Raw genomic sequence first — 21,379 nt, 5'->3', positions numbered from 1 at the left:
GGACGAGATGGGGTAACGTTATTATTTTATAATGCCATTTTGTCCAAAAGGTCAGCCTGGCCCGGGGATGGAGGGGAGAAACCGAAAGAGGAGGAAAGAAGGGAGGAGCAGAGTTTGAGGGGATTTGAGGAATGGTTGTGGTGGTGTTGGTCAGTCCAATGGGAAACCAGGTGCTGATGTTGAGATAGTTTCCATAGTAACTCTTCCTCCTCCTCTTTCTCCCTGTCTCATTACCCCGTCTTCCCTCTCTAACACTCCCCTCACACATAAGAACACACACAAAAACATGTGTGCCACTGCATGCACAGACCTCCCTTCTTTATCCCAGCGATGTGGTCAACCCCTTTCGCTTGAATATCTGTTGCTCAAATCATTTTGAGCCTTCTTGTTCTAGCTGTTTGGTCATACGACATACTGTGGCTCAACCATTAAAGCTGCCTCTCTGTCAGTGATCTGCCTTGCTGGAGTAAATATGTACATGAGTGCATATCTCATAGCACCAAAAAGCCGTTACAGACTGTACAACAATCTGCAAACATACACAGATAAAGATGACAACTACTGTGCAAAAACAGGAATAACGCATGTGTGTAGTTGACAGCTGCACAAATGCTGAATGCTGCTCCATTCATCATTTCTTTAGAGTGGATCTTGAATTGGCATCTCCGATCAGGTCAGGGTTGTTCTTTTTACAGGAAGACCCAGCCTTTGGTTGCCAATTTTCCAGCTTCACTACGCCTCCTCCTTCAGCTCCAGCACTCGATGAAGGTGAGTGGCAAAGCAGAGTAAAAGGACTAGAGCAGATGTGTTGGCTAGTCTTGACATTCTATACAGAGAGAGAGAGAGAGAGAGAGAGAGAGAGAGAGAGAGGGGCAGCAGCAGCGGCAGCAGCTGGCACAGGGAGCCCAGGGAGAGCACCTCTGAGCTGGGCTCAACACAGCTGGAGTCCATCCCTGGGACTGGCTGGAAAAAAGCCCACTGTATGTGTGATTGCTGATGATCTTGCATGGGATTGTGTGAATATTTCAGCATGTGCAGCATGAATATAAAGACATTACATGCCCAAGAGTGTGTGTACACCTGAATGTTAATGTGATTGTCATAATGCCTGAAGCAACATGTACTTCACAAGAATCAAATAAAGTGGATACACGCCTGGCCACACATACAGCACTGTATAGTACACACACACAAATCATGAGTAAACAGTGGTGTCTGATACACAACATGGTCAAAAGTATGTGGACACTCATTCCAACATTCCATCTATGTGCGATTGTTGGACATCTCATCTCAAAACTGTTAATATGCTACTATAACAACCTCCACTTCCAGAAAGGCTTTGCACAATATTTTTGAACCTGGCTGCAGGGATTTGTTCCCATTAAACCACAAGAACATTAATGAGGTTGGGCATTGATCTTGGGCGCTAAGGCCTGGCTCGCAGTTGGTGTTCCAGTTCAAAGGTGTTGGATGGGGCTGATGCCAGGTACATGGGATGTTAAAACAGGCGATGGCCTTCCCCAAACTGTTGCAACAAAGAAACTAACCCTAACCCACTGTCTGAAATGTCAGTGTGAATTGTGAAATGAAGTTAAATTAATTTACCATAATTGGAACTAAGGGGCCTAAACTATGGAGGCCTTGAGAGAGACAAAACACAAACAAATGAAGACCACAACTTTAACAAATTGACAACACATGCACAGCATTGAGACAAAAAAATACTATACATATTGAAACACTACCAGTATCACAGAACACACAATTGACCAAACCAACAATTTCATTCAGTCTTTAGAAATTTTGGCATGTTAATCACTTTTAAACATCTTTCTTCATTTGCTTCTGTTTCGCCTTTTTACATATGTAGCCTAAATGCTGTGCAGGTGCAGGGCCACAGCATGAAAGGAAGTAGCCTACACAAGTCCATATAGACCTACTTTTGACCGTAAAGTGTATGATTGTGCATCCAATAGTGGGTTTGTGTGTGCAGAGGAATTAAGTGTGGTCTGTATATGTGTGACTAACTGTGTGGGACAGGAAAAGACAGAGTGAGAGATTTGTAAATTGAGACGGCCTTTCTCTTTCCTTTTCATTCCGTGTGTGTGTGTGTGTGTGTGTGTGTGTCCCCACACACACACTTCTCTGAATTGCTGTCTTTCTTACACTCGATCCTGTGGCACGACAGAGGTAAAGGCCATCGTCACTGTCACTCACGGATTTAATCATTCGGATCTTCCCCGGTTCTCGCTTTATTTTCTGCCTCCGGTAATTGCGTTTCTGTTTCGTGCGGGCGGTGAGTGCGCGCTGTCCAAGGTGCTGCAGCAGCGCGCGGCCCCGCCCTCTCTCTCTGTCTCACACACACACACACACACACACACACACACACACACACACACACACACACACACACACACACACACACACACACACACACACACACACACACTCTTTCCCTTTCGCTCTCTCTCTCTGGCGACCACGTGACACTCCCTCTGCCGAGTCTCGCGGAGAGCATCAGACTGCACCTTTTCCTCCTCAAGAGAGCGGAGAGCGAGAAGAGAGAGAGACATTGAGCCAGACAGAGAGTGAGCGCGAGAGAAGGAAGGAGAGCAAGAGAGAGAGAGAGAGAGAGAGAGAGAGAGAGAGGGGGAGAGCTATAGCACCTTGTCGCCTGGAGGCGAGCCTGTGATAATTTTGTTCCTGTCCGGTAGACCGGCTCTATCTACCACCAGGCGCGCGACTACTCTCTTCCCTCTCGCGCCTTTCAGGTTCTCAAATGGGAAGGGAAATCGATGAGTCGCGCGGGGTACTCTTGCCACAGAACCAAAGGATGTGCGTGAGGTAGGTCGGTTTTCCAGCCTTTATGTGCCTACGTTGAGAAAAAAAACGCTGTTGGGTTGTTTTTTTTTTTTTTTTTTACCGGAGGGCTGTTACCTATTCAGGTTGGGGCGTCGATTAAAATGCTTTTTAGTAATTACAGTGTTACCCGTTAGCTAAGCTATAGTTAAGTGCTAGGGCACAGGTGATAAGACTGAACCCCCGGTGTAGTCAAGCAGCAGGCGCGTAGGAGAAAAAATGGAGAGGAGGTATGGTGGCAAATCGAGAATCGATATTTCAACCGCATTCATTCACCCCGTCTATCAATAACTGTGATATCGCCGCTTTGCGCCTGTCAAAGATTCGAGACGCGGAGAAGAAAACTATGTGTAGCCCGCTATGCAGGCAGTGTGTGTCGTGTGTTCAGTTGTTAAAAATTAGCTCTGGAGCCGTTAATTCGATAAAGCGCGAGGCGGTTTTGAGTCATCCGCCGCAGCGCGCGGTGCTGCTCCCGCTCTTTGTGATGTAGCTAACAGAATCCTTGACGGTGGCGCGAGGTGCCTACCGCTTACTGTTATTAATTCCATCAAAAAAGATTAACTGAAAACACAAAAATTGGTGGCTATGGTATCGTCAAGTAGCCTATCAGAAGTGATTAAATATAGCCTATGCTCTATGACTTTAAGGCAGTCGCAGGTAGGCTATGCCACCTTTTAAAAATCTGCGGCATGATGAGAGCTCCACTGAGGAGGTGCTGTTTGTATGTGTGCGCGCGTGCCTGCACTGTACGTGTTTAGTCATTGTTGTGTGGGCTGTGTGGAAGTAAAAAAGCTTTATTGTGCATGTTCAGTATGTTCATAGACAGTCTTGATTTGGGCCTGTTAACAATGTGGTGTGTGTGTGTGCGTGCGTGCGTGCGTGCGTGCGCACACAAAATGCTTGAGAGAGTAATTTGATAATAATAGCAGGCTGTTCTTGTGTATGCTGTGCGTGCGTGCGTGCGTGTGTGTGTGATGCCTTCGCTTTGCGTGTGTGTGATGGAGAGTTTGTGCGTGTTTACGTGTGTGTTGTGTGTGTGTGTGACCCTGGTTGATTGTGCCGTCTCTGTTCTCTCTGTAGGTCGCTGGAGAGAGTGATGACGCGGCAGTGAGAGACACACATACCTCACTCTCACACGCATTACACACACACACACACACACACACACACACACACACACACACACACACACACATATTTGCCCACACACACTTTAAGTCTTGCCCTACTAAGATAGGGAGGAGGGGGAGAAAATTCTGCTATGAAGGTGTCATTTCTCTCCATTACCAGCGTGTGAGCCACACACACTCGTACTCATACTCCGTGGGGAGTTGCCTGCATGGGGGATAAGGCCCTATCTAGGGCACAAAGATGGAGTTCACATCCTATTCATCACATATCTAACACTCGCACAGATGCAAGCACAGATACACACACCTGGAATCTCAGATGTCAGAAGTGAAGAAAGACTGAATGGAGAGAAGACGCTGAACAGAGAAGACACAAACACCAGGCCAAGGCCAAAGAAGATGTCCCAAGCGTGCTGAAAGGACAGAGGGAGCTGCTGTTTGACCCTTTCCCCCACTGGAGCTGTATCGTCTTGGAGCCTCACCTTGTAAAGAGCACTACCCTCAAAGCAGGGTGCACCTGAGACACCTCGAAAGTGTTCTACGAAGCGCCCTACAGTTGTCACCATGAGCTGTAGGCTAGAGGGAACACCTCAGCTCTAGCCTCTATCTCCTCCAGTGTGTGTGTGTGAGTGTGAGAGCGAGTGTGTGTATGAGTGTGATGGCGGTGTGTGTTTGGGTGGCAGCCCCCCTGCTATTCCTGGGACTGTGCCTGTGCAGCGTGGGGGGCCAGGCCCAAGGAGAGGTCCTGGAGTTTGGAGGCGTGTCCAGCCAATGGGGGCGGTTCCCAGTGTGGAACGCCTGCTGTGAGAGTGTGCTGAGCTTCAGCCTGCGGACTCACAGCCAGGAGGGCCTGCTGCTCTATCTGGATGATGAGGGCTTCTGCGACTTCCTGGAGCTGCTGCTTCTCCATGGCCACCTCCGCTTGCGTTTCTCCATCTTCTGTGCTGATCCGGCCGAGCTGCAGTCAGGCGTGGCTGTGAGTGACGGGCGTTGGCATGCAGTGCGTGTCAAGAGGGACTGGAGGAACACCTCGTTGGAGGTGGATGGGCGGCTGGAGGGATGGGCGGAAGTAAAGAGCAAGAGAAGAGACATGACAGTATTCAGCCACACCTTCATGGGCGGGTTGACGCCAGAGCTTCACTCCTCGCCATTACGCCTCACCTCCACTTCGGTGCGGGAACACCCCGCCTTCCGTGGCTGGATCACGGCGGTGAGCATCAATGGCTCAATGGTGACGCTGAATGGCTCAGAGGGCGTCACAGTAACATCTGGCTGTGGGCCGGACCACCAGTGCCAGAATGGAGGGGTGTGCAGCATGGTCAACGACCAGGCCGTCTGTGACTGCTCCGACACCGGTTACCAAGGCAACGACTGCAGCGAAGGTAAGGCCCAGAACCATGCTGACCCATCATATACATCTCATCCTTTAGATACATGCACATGCACATAAACACATGCACATTCAATTACTTTTGTGGATGCATATCTCCAAATTTTTCACCTCTAATTCCAAACACCAGGTTCTTCAGTATAGACATCTATTTTTCATTCACACCTTCACAGCTGCCCTCAGTTGGTGTGTATGGACCAGCAGCCTTCACAAACAGTGCAAGACATGCATACTGATTATGTTTGGTATTGATTTTTTATGGCTGCCAATTTAGTATGTACCTCCAGGACTCAGAGCTAAGCCCCCTCCCAAGATGTGCAGTCAGTTTAGTGGAGCTGGAGCTGAGAGTTTGCGAACAGCTGTTCTGTGCTGCATTCAGACCGTGAAGCTTGGTAGTCTGGAGATTTGAGACAAATTCCTGAAACTCACTGAGAAGCCTTACCTGGTTTGCAGTATTAAAGCTTTGAAGGGCTCAGCTGGTGTGTTTGGCAAAACACAATAACCATATAGATCCAATACGGATGTGGTCGTTGGCTCGTGTTGAGAGACTTTAACTGGAACTAGGCTAAGAGGCTGGAAATCAGTGGTTGTTACATGGCCGACACCTAGCTGCCTGTGTTAATGGAATCTCATTGATTCTAGATGGCCTTCACAGGTACCATACATAGGGTGTTGAAATGAAGTGTGTAAAACCAATTGCCTGCCATTAATTTAAACAGCGTGCAGCCTGGTGAGATGCTCTGTTTGTGCATGAGTGTGTATGGTATGTGTTTTTGTGTCACTGTTCTCATGCATTATAAAAGAGGAAATAGTGTCCTGTCAGTACTACTTTATGAATACGAAGAAGTGTGACAGTAAACAATATAAAAATAAAACTTTTATGTTCCTTATTGGAAGAGGCAAAAGAAAAACGTTTCTTCACAAATGATTTAATATCTCAAATCTACAAGAACACCCTCCCTTAATACTGTCAAACAAGCCTTTGGTCAATACAAATGCCAATATACGGGCAGTGTAATGATGGCCATTACAAAAACGAAACAGCTGCTTAATGAACTCAGCTACCTTGTTATGGCCAGTAGTGCAAATGCTTTCATTTCCCCCCTGCTTAGTTGTGTGTGTCGTCAGATTTGCTTCAGTTCATTCACAGAGCAAATCTGCATTCTTAATCAATAGCTTTCTAAACTACTGTGTGTTTTTTTTTCGATGCCAAAGATACCGTTCGGCTTTGCCTCAGCAATTGATTTTTTAGTGACACAAATGCATCTGCCAAAAATGGCAGAGTGGCCTTACTGCGTGGCCACCTTTTGTCTCTGACCTGACCTCACACCCCACCCAGCACCGCTGTCAGCATCGCACCTCCCTTTAGCCACCCACCATATCACACCCTAGCATTTAGTGGACAGTGGGATGGCCTATGCTACCATGGAGACAAGACTAATAGGGGGACCTCATGCCAGGAGTGTTTCTCCATTCTCACTCCTCCTGCCTTCCTCCCTGCTCCTATTCCTCAGCTCTCCAAACTCCTTGCTGCCTCCAGTTCTAATTCCCCTCTTAGTGACTTCACAGGCATCATGTCTGCAACACAAATCTATGGCATTTACAAGTTTGTGGTGGTGAGTATGTAAGTATGAATGGGTATGTATGACAGGCATCTTTAAGGCAATAACTACTGTCTTGACCATTGGGCCTAATTTTCAAAGTAGGTAGGGAAGGTAACTGGTGCATTATGCTACTCATATACATTTGTGCTGAAATGATTTATGAATTCGACGGAAAAATAGTTAATCATTAAAGTAGAGCTGCAACAATAAATCAATTAATTAATTAGTTGCTTGATAGAAAATTAATCAGCAAATATTTTGATAATTGATAACCATTTTAAGCGAAAAACACCAAACATTTGCTGGTTCCAGCTTCTTAAATGTGAGAATTCGATGCTTTTCTATTTCATATATTATAGTAAACTGAATATCTTTGGGTTTTGGAGTAATGGTTGAAAAACACAAGCTAGCTGAAGACATCACTTTGCACTGCCTAAAAGGCATTTTCACTTTTTTCTGACATTTTATAGAAAAAACAATTAATCAAGCAAATAATCTGCAGATTAATTGTTGAAATAACTTGCATTTAAGTTACTTTGAAGAAAAAATACCAAATGATGATTTTGTTTGTTTTATGTCATTGTAGATTTAATACTTTTAGATTTTTGACAGATGGTCAGACAAAATAACTATTTGAAGACCTTACCTTGTGCTCTTGGAAATAGTGATATGCATTTTTCGATTTTTTTTTGAAAGACTATTAATTGATAAATCAGAACAACTGACAGATTAATCAATAATGAAAACAATTGTTATTTGCCATGGTAGTGCTCACTGCTGCATGTGGGGTGTCTATACATTCAGGAAGTGACAGGTGAAGCTATGATCTGCTCTCTGCAGAAACTCAGTGCTGCACTGAGAATTACGTTTGATCCAAGCCAGTCTAATCCAGTCTGCTGTTTTGCTGCTGGTTAGGGCACAGTGGGAGTCACAGAGCGCACTGACACACACACATACCTGCACAAACACATGGAAAAACACATTCACACAATGTGCAGACTCTACTACCGCCAGTGGTCACAACACTGCTGAGGGTCCAAACAGCAGTGTAGCTTTTACAGGCTAAATTGGAGGTGCAGACATTTTACACAAAAGCTCTTACCTGCTTTGCACCGGCACTTTATCACGCGACATGAGGCTACTTATACCTTTGAAGGGGCTATTTTATATTCTTAGAGATGGACTCACATTTCATCTGTGAGGGATGCCAAGTTTTGCTGTGGAGAACAAGTGCTACAATTATTTTTTCTCTTGGCAGTAGTGACCGGTGTTAGTATTAGTAGTCTCATAAAATGGTTCCACTTAGAAGGTCTGCTTGGGTGAATGTACATGGGGGGCAATACTGTATTTGGTTGCAAGAGATTTGCTATCATGTGAAATCTTCTAGCCTTGCCAGAGTAAATAATGCTTATATTCTGCACCAAATAATAATAAAAAAAAATGGATAAAACATAATAATGAAGTGCTCTTGGGGGAATTTTGCTGTGAGATTGGAATGGAAATAACTCCCGTTTTAAGTGTTGGTATGAGCATGGTGTTTCAGACTGGTATTTCACTAGTCTCCTCTTGGTTTCTCAGATTCACATTTCAGAGTTTAGGTAGAAGTTGCTGCAGGGTTTAGCGTATGATGTTAGATGATGGTGTAAATTGAGAGTAGCTTAATGACTTAAAGGTTGTCTCATGTCTTTTCTGTGGATTCTCACTGGATGTGATATTACATTAATTCATGCACGTTAGTTCAGGGAAGAATTCAAGGGACGGAGCTTTTCCAGTGAACTGTCAGCTTTTCAGACGGAAATAAACAGCAGCAAATGGGGCCAGTTAACAAAAACATAAGTCATGGATAACAGAGAGCAACAACATCTTAAGAGTATTTCCGAAGCTTGGTTTTTCTCTTAGACCTCTCTACTTCATGTTTCCCATTCTCTGAAAATAGATCAGACATACAGAGAGGTCTGAGAGGAGATTTGAGCAAACTTTTTTAGTGCTCTGTTGTGGTATAAAATGTTTTTTAAAACTAGCCCCATGTACTGCTGTTCATTTTGGTCTGACAAGATGCCGGCTCAGTGGGATATCTCCGACCACAGGCTGAGCTAATATCCATGCATCAATAACACCACCAGCGAGTACTGTATACCAACTTATAGTATGTCAAAGGAAACCTCTCAGGTGGACTGAGGCACCCTGGAGACATAAATTCAAAGCTTGTATCTGAGAGAAATTAAGTGTATGGCAAAGGGAGTAGATAATAAGAGCTCATGTCAAAATCTCTCTTTTACCAAAGAAAGAAATATTATCTCAACAGCATCTAAGGTTCTATAGCAGTTGATTGTATGAGGTGGAGCCATAGTTGTTGCTTTCAAAATAAGGGTATATGAGTAAATGAGTGTACAAGTCCAGGCTGTGTAGTTTGTTTTGTAAGAAGTCAGGCAGAGTCGAACATAATAGCTTATCTCTTATATGGTAACTTCAAGTTATTGTGGTATTTTCAACCCAGAAACCTCACTGAATTTGAATGAAGCTTTGAGAAAAAATTATAACCCTCTGAAATTAGAAAAAAATTCTGTTATGAATCTTTAATACAGAATGAATATTCTCTGCTAAAGGAAAAAATGAATCCTTAGGACTGTGTTTGAAGCCAGAAATAAGCAATTTGGCTGTGGCAGTGCGAGTTTCCGTACACGTTTACAATTACATGATATCTTCAAGGCTCCCAAGTGATCCACTTTTATTCACACTCATATTTTTGCAGATTTGAGACAAGCTTCAAAACATTTGTCAAGTTATATATTCGTATTATTTACTGTAAGCATTGTTTTCTGCCCCAAAAGACAGTATATTGCATCTTTTATACCAGCGTTAGGAAAGAGCACTTTATGAGGGTTTTATTCCAAAGCACATCAAAATGTCTTGGAGTTTTTTGGAGAAAAAAATAACTATTTCAGATATTCAAAATATAGTTGTAGTAAATGAATAGAGGTTGGGCAGGTCTATGCGTAAATGTAATTACTGTCTAAGCCATTCCGCCCTCCAGTGAAGGCAGACTGAACCTGGCTTGTTAGGCCTGGCCTGGCTTGCATTGTCCTTGAGGGCAAATCGCTGTTAGCATGCTAATGGCTCCACCTGTTTCTGCCATGCTACTAGCACAAGGGCAGAGGCAAGGAAACACAGATGAGCATACAGCTCAGAATACACACACTTACTCACTCACAAACACGCACACTTTCATATGCACATAAACATACACGCACACACTCTGTCCGAGTATTGAACCATGCATGCCCCTTGTCTTCCTGCACTGCTAATCCATCCCTACATGTTTACCCTGCTATTACATATCATTATTACTGCCATAGTCAATGTTAGTGTGTGTGTATGTGTGTATGTTTGTATGTTTGAAAAACAGAGTGAGTGAGGGAGAGATTGTGTGTGTGTGTGTGTGTGTGTGTGTGTGTGTGTGTGTGTGTGTGTGTGTGTGTGTGTGCGCGTGTGCGCGCGTGTGTGTGTGTCTGTGTGTCTGTGTGTTGCATGTTATCTGTCGGGGGGCTCTGGGGAGAGGAAGCAGCTGCAAGGTAAGTTCTGGGGTAAACGGCTCTTGAATCCAAACATACAGGTAGGAATGTATATTTATGCCCACACCCCCTCCACCCTCAGAATCTACAAGTGTGGGTGGGTATGTATGTGTGCACTTATGTATGTGCATTTGTACACATGTGGAGTCATTGAGAGAGACTGCATTTTTTTAATGCTGCTATACTGTATATAGACAAACCTTAGTTTTGGCTACCAGTGCAGCATGGTATCCATTGTGGCGTTTGCGTGGACTTTGCATGTGTGTTACCACGGTAACCCTGGACGGGTGTGCATGTACAGTAAGTAGCCATGGTAACCCAAGGGCTGAGCATGCATGTTAATGAATGTCTGTCTCTCTCTCTCCTCGCCCGGCTGCGACACCTTTCCAGAGCACAGCTACACTCCAGGTAGGTTGTACATCTATCTATCTATCTATCTATCTATCTATCTATCTATCTATCTATCTATCTATCTATCTATCTGTAAATTCCATCTGTCTGTCTGTATTTGAGTTTCTCTTCCCTCAAACATCTCTTCCTTTGCTTCTTTATCTGATTCCCTCTTTTCCATGTTCTTACATTAATACTCAAGTACACATTTAGCTCTATCATCATCTTATTGTCACCATTCCTCTTCACCCTCTCTGAAGCCATTCATATCTTTTCCTTCGTATTCTTCTTTCTGGCCTCCATGTTCTCATTACATCCTCTGTTGTGGAAATACAGTACAAGGTAGCCAGCGTTAATGTATGTTGGTCTGTGGGGGTATGTAGGGGTTGGTTGCTGACATCTGGTAAGTACTACATCCCATGTGCATCATCTGAAATGGCTCTTGCCTTAAGATTACATAGACATTGACACATGCAATATTGTACTGCATACGACCTAGTTTTATGGCTGTGTCCAAACGTCTGTGTGCATACCTGTTTGTGCATAGGATCGCTGCCTACAAGTGTCTACAAAGCAAGTTTTTTTTTAGACATTTGGAATAAATTTAAAGGACTCCCACACAAAGAAACATACAGAAATCTTTAGCCTTCACCAGCATGTCATTGACAAACTCCTGTATCACAAAAAACACATATGCACTAATGCACACACATCACACCCCATAATCCTTTGCTATGCTGACTGTGCTCTTGTCTTCCTTTAAGGTCTGGCACACCTGATGATTGGCGACCAAGGTATGGCCTCCTCTTACCTCACTTCCTGTTGTCCTCTGCTATACCATCATCCCCTACCTCCTCACCCCCACACTCACAACTCCCTGTATCCCTCCCCCACATCATCACCACCTGGCGCGGGAGGAAGTTGTCTCTCTAGGCACTGAACTAAGGTCAGTTTTTTTTCTGTAATTGAGTTTCTTTTCATTTTAAATGATCCCATTTGGTCTCATCAGAAATTTCAGTTTTAATTTAAACTGAAATGAATGACTTGGACTTTTGCAATGGAACAATTAAATATGAAATATGGGTTTAAAAATCATTTTTTGGTTTAATTTTTGAGGAGAGTGATGAGCCTGAGAGCAACTTCTGCTGGGATATATATACTATTATCATGGCTGCTGATGTGGGAGGGGGTAATGGGAGGGAGTAGATGGCTGTGGCTTGATGACGCTAGGCTGGGTTAGGCTTGGCAGGGCTCCAGGTCATGGAAATGGAGCTAAGGGGCGACTGACCGACTGACTCCATGGATGGTTTGATTTGGTCTTTACTCTTCCACCTCATCTCATTTTCTCTCATCTGTATTCAACAGTTTGATTGAGGGGATGACACCATTGTGTGTGTGTTTGTGTGCGTGTGTTTGTGTGTGTGTGTGTGTGTGTGTGTGTGTGCGTGTGCGTGGAGGCACACAATGTATCCATATGTGTGAATATATGCTTTTACATCAGGGTTTGAATCAATGACTGTGGCAGTTTTCACAAGAACATTCATCCGCATTGATCCATGGCTTTTCATCGGTTTCCAGCATGTCTTGCTCTTCTGTCGTTGCTCCTCACATCGGCTCCTGCTCATACATTGGCGAGCGCATGTGATTCTGAACAGATGTTCCTGCAGTGTATGAAAGCAATGCTGTTATACCTCAACCCCCGAGTTGTCCAGTGTTTTTGAACGCAGCTAAAAAACAAGTGCCAGTGCTTTGCCTTTTGAAAATTGTTCACTGATGAACAAATCTCACATTGCTACCCCTGTCTTCTTTGCCTCCTTTCTCCTTTTTTCTTGTTTCCTTTCCTGCCCTCTTTCTTACTGTTTGGAACACCTCCCTCTGTGAATTTAGGAAAACTCAGAGGTACCCCCCTGTTTTTTTTCATGTGTATGGCTAATGGGCTGTTCTGGTTGGTTTTGAAGTTGATTGTATTGACAGGCTCTTGTATGTATAGTAATGAAAACCTATGTAGAACTGTTCGGCTTCAAGTTCTTATTTGCGGTTGCCATTAAATTGGAATGTTTCAATTTTGGTAAGGTAAGCTGCTGATGCATGTGTGTGCGAGTGTGTTCATACTCAAGCGTGTGTGCATGCGTGCGAATGAGTAGGAGCTCTGGCCTATGGTGCTCTTGAAAATCTGAAGGTAGGTGCTGCTCGATTGGTTGTCTCTGCATGACGCTGATGAATGCACTGATTGGCCCACATGAAGACAGGCTGACTGTGACAGGCTGATCTGCGTCTATTGTGCTCTTTGATTGGATGAGAGAGGACATGATGACGGCTGTCACCCATTGTGACAGGGCTGCCATGTATTCCGTGAAATGTGCTATTTAATGAAACGTTCATCCATGCTGGTGGATAGAAATATCTTGAATAGAGCACAAATGATGTCTCCAATTTATCCATCTATCACAGTGAGACATCTCTACTCTGTCAACTGTATTTCTATCTGAGCATTTTTGCTATGTTTTGATTGCTAAGTAAGCTCCTAGAGCTAGAGTTTCTGCCCTAAAATGTCTGCCATGAATCATCCAGGTGGCAGTGAAAATTTAATTGCTTCATCTGGCTTATGCTCAGCATTTTAAATCACCTACTTAAGGACCGACATGTATTAACATATGTTTCCAGCATTATTACACAATGTATTTGGTGTATTTGTGTATAGTGGATGCCCTCACTACTACGGATGTTTGGATTGTGATAGGCTGAAAGTAGAACTGTGGCCGATGTTTTTCTTTTCTTTTTATTTTTTTCAAACCTTTGAAGTCTCTTTCAGAAACTGTACACATGAAAAAGCTGTGTGTGTGTTTGTGTGAGTGTGTTTTTGCTCAGCATACTGAGATGTAAAGGCTGTCAAATGGTGCAGACGAAGCCTAGCTTAGGTTAGCTCAGCGTAAAGAGGCTTTTTGAGGAGCCCGCAAAGCTGAAATGAGTTTCTTTGAGGGGGCGGATGGGTGCGGGGAGGGGTGTCTTAGAAAGATATATGGCATGTGTGTCTGCTTGTGTGTGTGCGTGTGCTGGAGAAATTGAGAAAAAGAGACTGTGCCTGTGAGAGAGGAGCTAAAGGAATGAATGATAGAGGGAGCAGAGAGGGAAAGAGGGAAGCGAGGGAGAGATAAAGTGAGTCGTCTTCTCTCCTGTGATGTAGAGCAACTGCCTGTATCTGCAAAGGGACAGCGGTGCTCCTGTCTGCCCTCCCAGCCCAGTCATTCTCCAAGGGACATCAGCCCTGATGGGGAACCATGGACCTTTCCCCTCCTCCATAAAACACAGCTATCATTCTCTCTGGAAACGATACCCACAGATCACTAATCACTTTGAGTGGGTGAAAATGCACGAATTGTGGAGGGAAGAAAGAAAAGAGGAAGCCAAATTGGATTTTCATAAGTATCGAGCAGCCAAAGGAAGAGGGGGAAATGGATTTTTTTTTTTGAAAAGTATTGAGCAGCAATAATCTGGATGGAAAATGTGCTTAAAGCCAAGTAGCAGATTTTGCCCTTTCTCTTCTCTCTGTCTGGCCAAGAATAGACCGTGAAGGGTTCTGGGTGAATGAATGATTGTAGGTTCTGAATAGGATTTAAGGAATGGCTCTTGGACGTAATTGGCAGCAATGCTTGTTTATGATATTTATTTATTTATTTCATCTTTGGGGCAGGTTGTGCGGTTAATAGCGGTTGTTTGCCTGCATGTCCAAGTGTTCTCGATATCAATCCAGCAATCTGTGCACAGCATAGACAAGTGGTCAGCCTCGCTTGAAGTGACCTTTACACATGCACGTACGTGAACGGGTGGACAAACAGACACACACTCACACACAATAACCTTTAGAGAGTGCCCGCTGAGTAGGTGAGTGAGTGTGTGTTCAGTGTAAATATGCATGAGTAAGGCTGCCTGCACATATTCTTCACGGTCAGTGGATGAAAAGAGAACGAGGTGTGTGTCTGTATGTTTGTGTGTGTGTGTGTGTGTGTGTGTGTGTGTGTCTTGTGTGACTTGCATGAGTGTGTGTTCTGGGGAGGTGGATTGTGAGTCATCACTTGTGACTCATAAAGCGTCGGCAATCAAAGCGGCTCATTTTAACACATTGTCTTATGGCAAAAAAACACAGATGGATGCACGCTCCACTCAGGCACAGGCTACACACACACACACACACACACATGCTCAGTGTCAGACTCTTTGGATTTCCCTTTAAATTGTCTCTTTTGTTTTTGTCCCTTCACCTCGCTTGTAATCTCCCGGACATACACATGTGCGTGGTTTTCTGACGACACACACACATATGCACACACTATCAGCGACAAGCTCCTTGCTGACTCCACCATATGTGGGGTTGGGAGTGGTAGCAGACGCCAAGACAAGAGGAACCAGTCAGTATCAGCAAAGTACAGCACGTCTCCTACCGCTTACTCATCACCATCTAACAGTACTAATAATAAACCACAAAAGGACTGATTATTCTTTAATAAAATACAGGCAATGAAACTAAATTAAAAAGAAAATTTTTGTTGTTTTTGTTATGCTCGTAGAATGTCAGTCATTAAACTAGTTGATCTGAAAATGAATCAGCAATTTTGATAATTGATAAATTGTATAAATTGTGTTACTTATTAAGGAAAAACACCAAAAACATTCACAGATTTCAACCTCTTTTATATCATTTAAGAAGGCAGCTAATGATTATTTTTATTATAAAAATAAAAAATTCTGATTATTTTCTTGATCAAGCAATTAGTTGTTTTGTCTATTAAGCTGATGACACCAACATTTATTATCATGTACAATTAGGGCTGTCCCAAACGATTATTCTTTAAACGATTAATCTAGCGATTATTTTTTCGATTATTCGACTAATCTAACGATTATTTTTTTATTAACCTAAGAGTAATTTTATTGCAATTATTTTCCAGTTAGTCATTTAATATAACAATTTGCCCCGTCCAACACACACACACACACACAAATGAAGATGCACTTTGCAGAGTCTGCAGACTACTGCACTGTTGGTGTCAAGATTAAAGTATTCCCAAACTTTGGAGGACGCTCTGTCGTACTGCTGGTAGACACCGCCATGTTGTTCAAATAGATTACACAGACGCAAATCATTCACGTAGTCAATGACTTCAATTACGTCACCGCGTTGTCCCAGCCCTTGCGCTGCGCTTGTATCCGGGTAAACCAAAGACGATGGATATAAACGGTCCCATTAGAAAGTTCCGGTTTTGTTCTATGAACATTTACCCTGTGTGGTTTTACACGACACGTCAACACTAAAATTCCATGTTGAATAATTTTTATAATCGACAACGTCGATTACATCGGATAATCGTCCTAGCCCTATGTACAATATGACAAAAGAAAAGGATCAAATCTGTGAGGATGAGAAACTGGAATCAACAACTGTTTGGCGTATTTGTTTTAAAAAGGACTATAATGATTACTTGATTATAGAAATAGTTTCAGATTAATTGTCTGGACTAATTGATTAATCAGCTATATTGCAACTCTGGTATTATTACAAATAAAGTATCTTTTGGTTCTGCCTGTTGGTCTGTTGTTCGTAATTTGAGGACATCCACTTTGGCTCTGGCAACTTGTGATGGGCATTTTTCACTAAGGCTAAATGATTAATCACTTAATTGAAAAATAACTAGACAAATGAATCAACAGTGAAAATATAGTAGTAGAAAGCTAGGAAGGAAGTTGCCTTACATTTGTGCCAGTTGTATTGAATCGACTGCCCCTGTTGTCAAGAGTATTATCACCAAATTCAATCAGTGTAGAAATGTTAAAAAAAAAATTTCAAAATCTGCAAAATCGTCTAAAGCTTGAAGTAAACAATGTAACATACTGTATATTTGTTAATAAAAGATATTTGTCAGACGCACATTAGCTGCTGTTGTTTGACATAATACAGTAAGATGGGCAAGTGAGCAGCACCCAACTCGAGGTGAGAGAAAGCCGCTTGGTGTTAAAAGGCAAGTGTCTTGTGATTGGCTGCCTGCCTGAGTGACTGGCATGAATTTGGGTCCTGATGGCGACATCTTGAACTGTGGAAAAAACAAAAATGTTAAAACTAAGTTGTGTCCCCTCTGGCCATCAGCAGTGATAAAGCAATTGCAACAAAGTTTTTATTGCAAAATGTACAATTTTCCTAGATATACCCTCTTCATTAATGGGGTTAATTCAGCCTTTACTCTCTGCTACTAACACGCATTACAGTACTGTACTACAACACTCATTAATGCTTAACACCCATGCAGTTCTTGTAATGAAAGTCACACCACCACATACAGAGCTCTACCCCCACATTATCAAGGAGATACACAGTTACCGAATTCACCATGGGAAATGTGTAGCAATCCCACTGGTAAATGTATACATTTGCTGGTAATTGTATGCAATTACCATCCTGTTAGCAAGTGTACACATTAACATTTTTGCGCATTCACTGCAACGTTAATAGGGAACACACAAAGCCAATGCACCCTGTTATCGCCTAAAAATAAAGACATCAAACGGACTTCCCATTTACAGAGGATGAAGGGGAAAGATAGAGCGGAGGCTGGCTGCGAGAGTGTGAGGGAGGGCGGGAGGAGGGGTGGGTGGGATAGGGTAAAGGAGTGTAGAAAAGTGATGGTGAGGAAAGATAGGAGGGCATTCAGAAAGTGGGAAAAGAGAGGTGGAAAGAGAAGGTCGGACACGTTGGGGGGAGATAGGAGGGGAGATAAGACTACAGCGTTTCTCAGCAGGGGTGCTGCATCTCTCCTTGGGCTTCCCGACTTGACACAGTCTCGCATCAGCCAGGATGGTATTCATCAGTGATGCACATATGTCATCAAAGACCGTTACATACACACACACACACACACACACACACACACACACACACACAAATACACATACTCTCTAAACAAGCTAGTTGCTGCTCCAAATGTCTATTACCTGTTCTAGCAATTTCCATTGTGTCTGGGTGGGTGCTGAGGGTAGTGGCCCAATTGGCGATTCACTCCAGTACCCCATCTGGCATTTGAAGTTCATTTCTTTGCTGTTTGCCAAGACAAGAACAAACACATGAACAAGTGTACACACACTCACACTCACAAGCATGCACATGCACACACAAACATTCATTTACTTGTGGTACTTGTCTGGCATAACTACAACAACTGAAATAGCCACCGATTTCATTAAAAACCCATTACATTACCTTTATGAAAAGAGGTCTTTATGCTCTTGTTATTTGTTAACAACCTGCTGGAAGAGGGTTTCATTAGGTGTGCGTGTGTGTTTGTGTGAGGATGGGATGGAGGGCAGGATGTGTGTGGATCTGCATGCATGCAAATATCTGTGTGGGTATATTTAACTTTATGGTTTCAAATGGGTTTGGCTGCCCGTTTGCACAAATGCACATTTTTCCAGTGTGTGTGCTTTTCAGTTCTCTATGGCCTCCTATGTGCATATGTTTCATGATGCACGTATGTGTGTGTGCATGTCTGAGCGAGTGTATGTGTGTCTAAGAGGGATGAAACTGACTCTGATCTTATCTAGCTTAAGACAAATACGCTGTTCTGCCTGCAGACATTGTCATGGAAACAAGCCGGTTTCCCTGGGTACCAGAGAGAAGGCCAAATTCAAGCTTACAGACAGAGAGAGGGAGAGAGAAAGAAAGAGAGAGAGAGAGATATGAGCACAGATAAAAGAAACAAAAGGGACATGAAATAAAAGATTGAACATAATGGGAGGAAGTGTGCTGCTCATTGTATTTTTCTCTTAAAATGAACTACAGTGAACAATATATGATATTTAGTTATATTCAATTTGTGCCTCAAAGAAAATTCACTTTGAAGTTTACTGCAAAAAAAGGACTATCTGCTCTGTTTACGAATAAACAATGCTCTTTTTGTCTGTTTTTTACACTGTAAATTGAATTTTGGGTTTAGAACACATCACGTTGGACTCTGGAAACTTTTACTTTATAGGTTTAACTATAGATTATTTTCAGTACTGACTCATGTGTTCATAATTTTTTAAAGTTAGCCTATAATTTTTCATCTTTCAAATTAAAAAAGCCCCAAATTTGTTCCAGCTTCTCAAAAGTGAGAATTTGCTACATTGTAGTCCATTTTTCATTGTCTTGGTCATCTTTGGGTTTGTCAGACAAAACAAGGCATTTGATGACATCATCTAATCTGCAGATTAATTGATTAAAAAATAAGTTTGTTGCAGCCCTACAGTCTATAAATTGCTTGAACTATAAAGTGACTATAATGTGACATTTCTGCACTACTTTTACTTTTGGGCCAGTAACACAGAGCCGGTGTCACATTTTTAAAACTCTCTCATATATCTCATGTTGGGAATGAATGCCTTCAATTTAAGAACAACAACAACAACAAAAAGAGGAATAAGAGCTTAACATTGCAGACAACCAATCTGTCACTTATATCCTGACAGTAATATCCTCCTCTACAGTATTGCTCCCTTGGCTGTGATGTGATAGCCCAATCGGTTTCAAAGCCAGATGCTGTATATCACTGAACAGAGATGGAAACGGCAGTCATATCCTCTAGTGAACTTGACTGTATGGATTTTCACACTTTAAGTTAATATGGAAACTATGCATATATTAGCATTCATTTACATACATTCCCTACACTGGTCATCTATCTGTATACTGTATGAGTATATAGTTAATCCACCTGTCTGTTATTAAGGAGGGATGCCTTCATGCAGGATGTTTGAGTTTATGCTGTGTGTGTGTGTGTGTGTGTGTGTGTGTGTGTGTGTGTGTGTGTGTGTGTGTGTGTGTGTGTGTGTGTGTGTGTGTGTGTGTGGACAGTCTGAGAGAAGCTGATAGCAGAACTGCATGGTGGGCTAAAAACGAGGTGCAGGGGAATTGCAGTGTGCTATCTCCAGAATGACAGGGCTGCCATGATTGAGGCTTGCTACACTAGGATTTAGATACACCAGCATTTTTCTTTCTTTTCGTTTTCTCTAGCCATCCATCCCTTGCTCTCTGCCACTCCCTTTCCTTGTCTCTCTTTCTATCCCTCTATCTCCTTCTCTCTTCTCACTCTTCCATTTTGTGTCCCCCATCTCAATGAGTCCCCCCATCTCCCCTTCTTTCTCTTCTTTCAGATTCCCCCTTTGCATCTTTCCCCTTTTCTCTATCCTGCTTTTTTTCCACCCTGCTCCCTCTATCAGGTGCTGTATAATGTAGGCTCCCCTGATGGGCTCCCAGCCTCCATCCGCCATTTTGATTCAGTACAGCTGTCCATGATAATGTACTGTTCACTCAATCACTCTTTCTCTCTCTCGCCCTCCTTCTTCATTTCTCTTCCTGTCTCCCTCTCTCCCTGAAACACACATGCACAAGAACATTCATATTTGCCGTAGCCCCTGCAACACAGGGTTGCCATGGAAATGACAAATTACTGTGTGAAATGTTGAGGAGGAGACCCATGAGAAGAGACAAAGCCATATGAGATACACACTTGCCATATGCACACAAACGCACAGTGAAATCCAAGTGATGTGTGTTTGATCGTTGAAGGGGCGGTACAGTTGCAGCTGGTCCCAGCAGCAACCATCAGATCAGTTATTCACTCTCTCTCCCTGCTGCCTCCCCACAGAATGCTTTATTCATTAGAGTAGTAGTTTAATGATAGCCTTCAAGGTCTAATGCCAATCAACCTCCATCTTTGCATTTTTCCCATTCCCACTCCTCGTATAGCTTCATATTTCATTCCTTACATCTTTGCTTTACTCGTTCCTTGCATATTTTCTTATGTTATTTCTGAGACACTTAACTACGTCCCTGTTTCAATTTTTTTCACCCACTCTCCTCCTTTCCTTTCCTTTCCTTTCCTTTCTTTTCCTTTCCTTTCCTTTCCTTTCCTTTCCTTTCCTTTCCTTTCCTTTCCTTCAGTAACTTAATGTAATCATAGTCTCAGTGAGATCAAGATCTGTTTTTCAAGGGAGGGCTGAGAAAAACACATTTTCAGTCAGATAAAGCTGCATCAAAAGATTATTATACAACTAAAGATTAGCAGCAATTAAACTGTTGATAAGTTTTGCAAGCAGTCGATTAATCATTTAGTGTATAAAATGTAGAAAAGAATTGGAGTCGACATCTTTGGATTGCCTGTTTTGTCCAACTAAATCCATAAGATGTTTGATTTATGATTCATATAAAACAGAGAAAAGTAGTGACTCCTCATATTTTAGTAGTTTAAACTAACAAATGCTTGGCATTTTTACTTGAGAAATTACTTGAACAATCACTTGATTATTAGGATTGATGTAGATTGATATTCTGTCAAATGACAGATCAATTAATTAGGTAATCTCTCCAGCACTACAACAATCAATTTAAACATTTACAAAACTGAT

The 21,379-nt window shown here is 42.8% G+C and overlaps 1 protein-coding gene across 1 annotated transcript in view; it reads left to right on the top strand.

Annotated features, from left to right (window-relative positions):
* Positions 1–4,064: 4,064 nt before the first annotated feature.
* LOC111219591 (neurexin-1a-like) overlaps positions 4,065–21,379 on the top strand; it is a 54,623-nt gene continuing 37,308 nt past the window's right edge. Inside the window, exons 1-3 of the mRNA XM_022742309.1 lie at positions 4,065–5,374; positions 10,949–10,966; positions 11,713–11,742. Of these exons, the coding sequence (XP_022598030.1) occupies positions 4,642–5,374; positions 10,949–10,966; positions 11,713–11,742 (781 nt within the window). The 5' untranslated portion in view covers positions 4,065–4,641. The remainder of the gene's footprint in view (positions 5,375–10,948; positions 10,967–11,712; positions 11,743–21,379) is intronic.

The sequence above is a fragment of the Seriola dumerili genome, unplaced genomic scaffold, assembly GCF_002260705.1.
Source record: "Seriola dumerili isolate Sdu_G_001 unplaced genomic scaffold, Sdu_1.0 BDQW01000068.1, whole genome shotgun sequence".
NCBI lineage: Eukaryota > Metazoa > Chordata > Actinopteri > Carangiformes > Carangidae > Seriola > Seriola dumerili.
The sequence above is the reverse complement of the archived record's forward strand: the minus strand, read 5'-3'. Positions and strand labels throughout refer to the sequence as shown.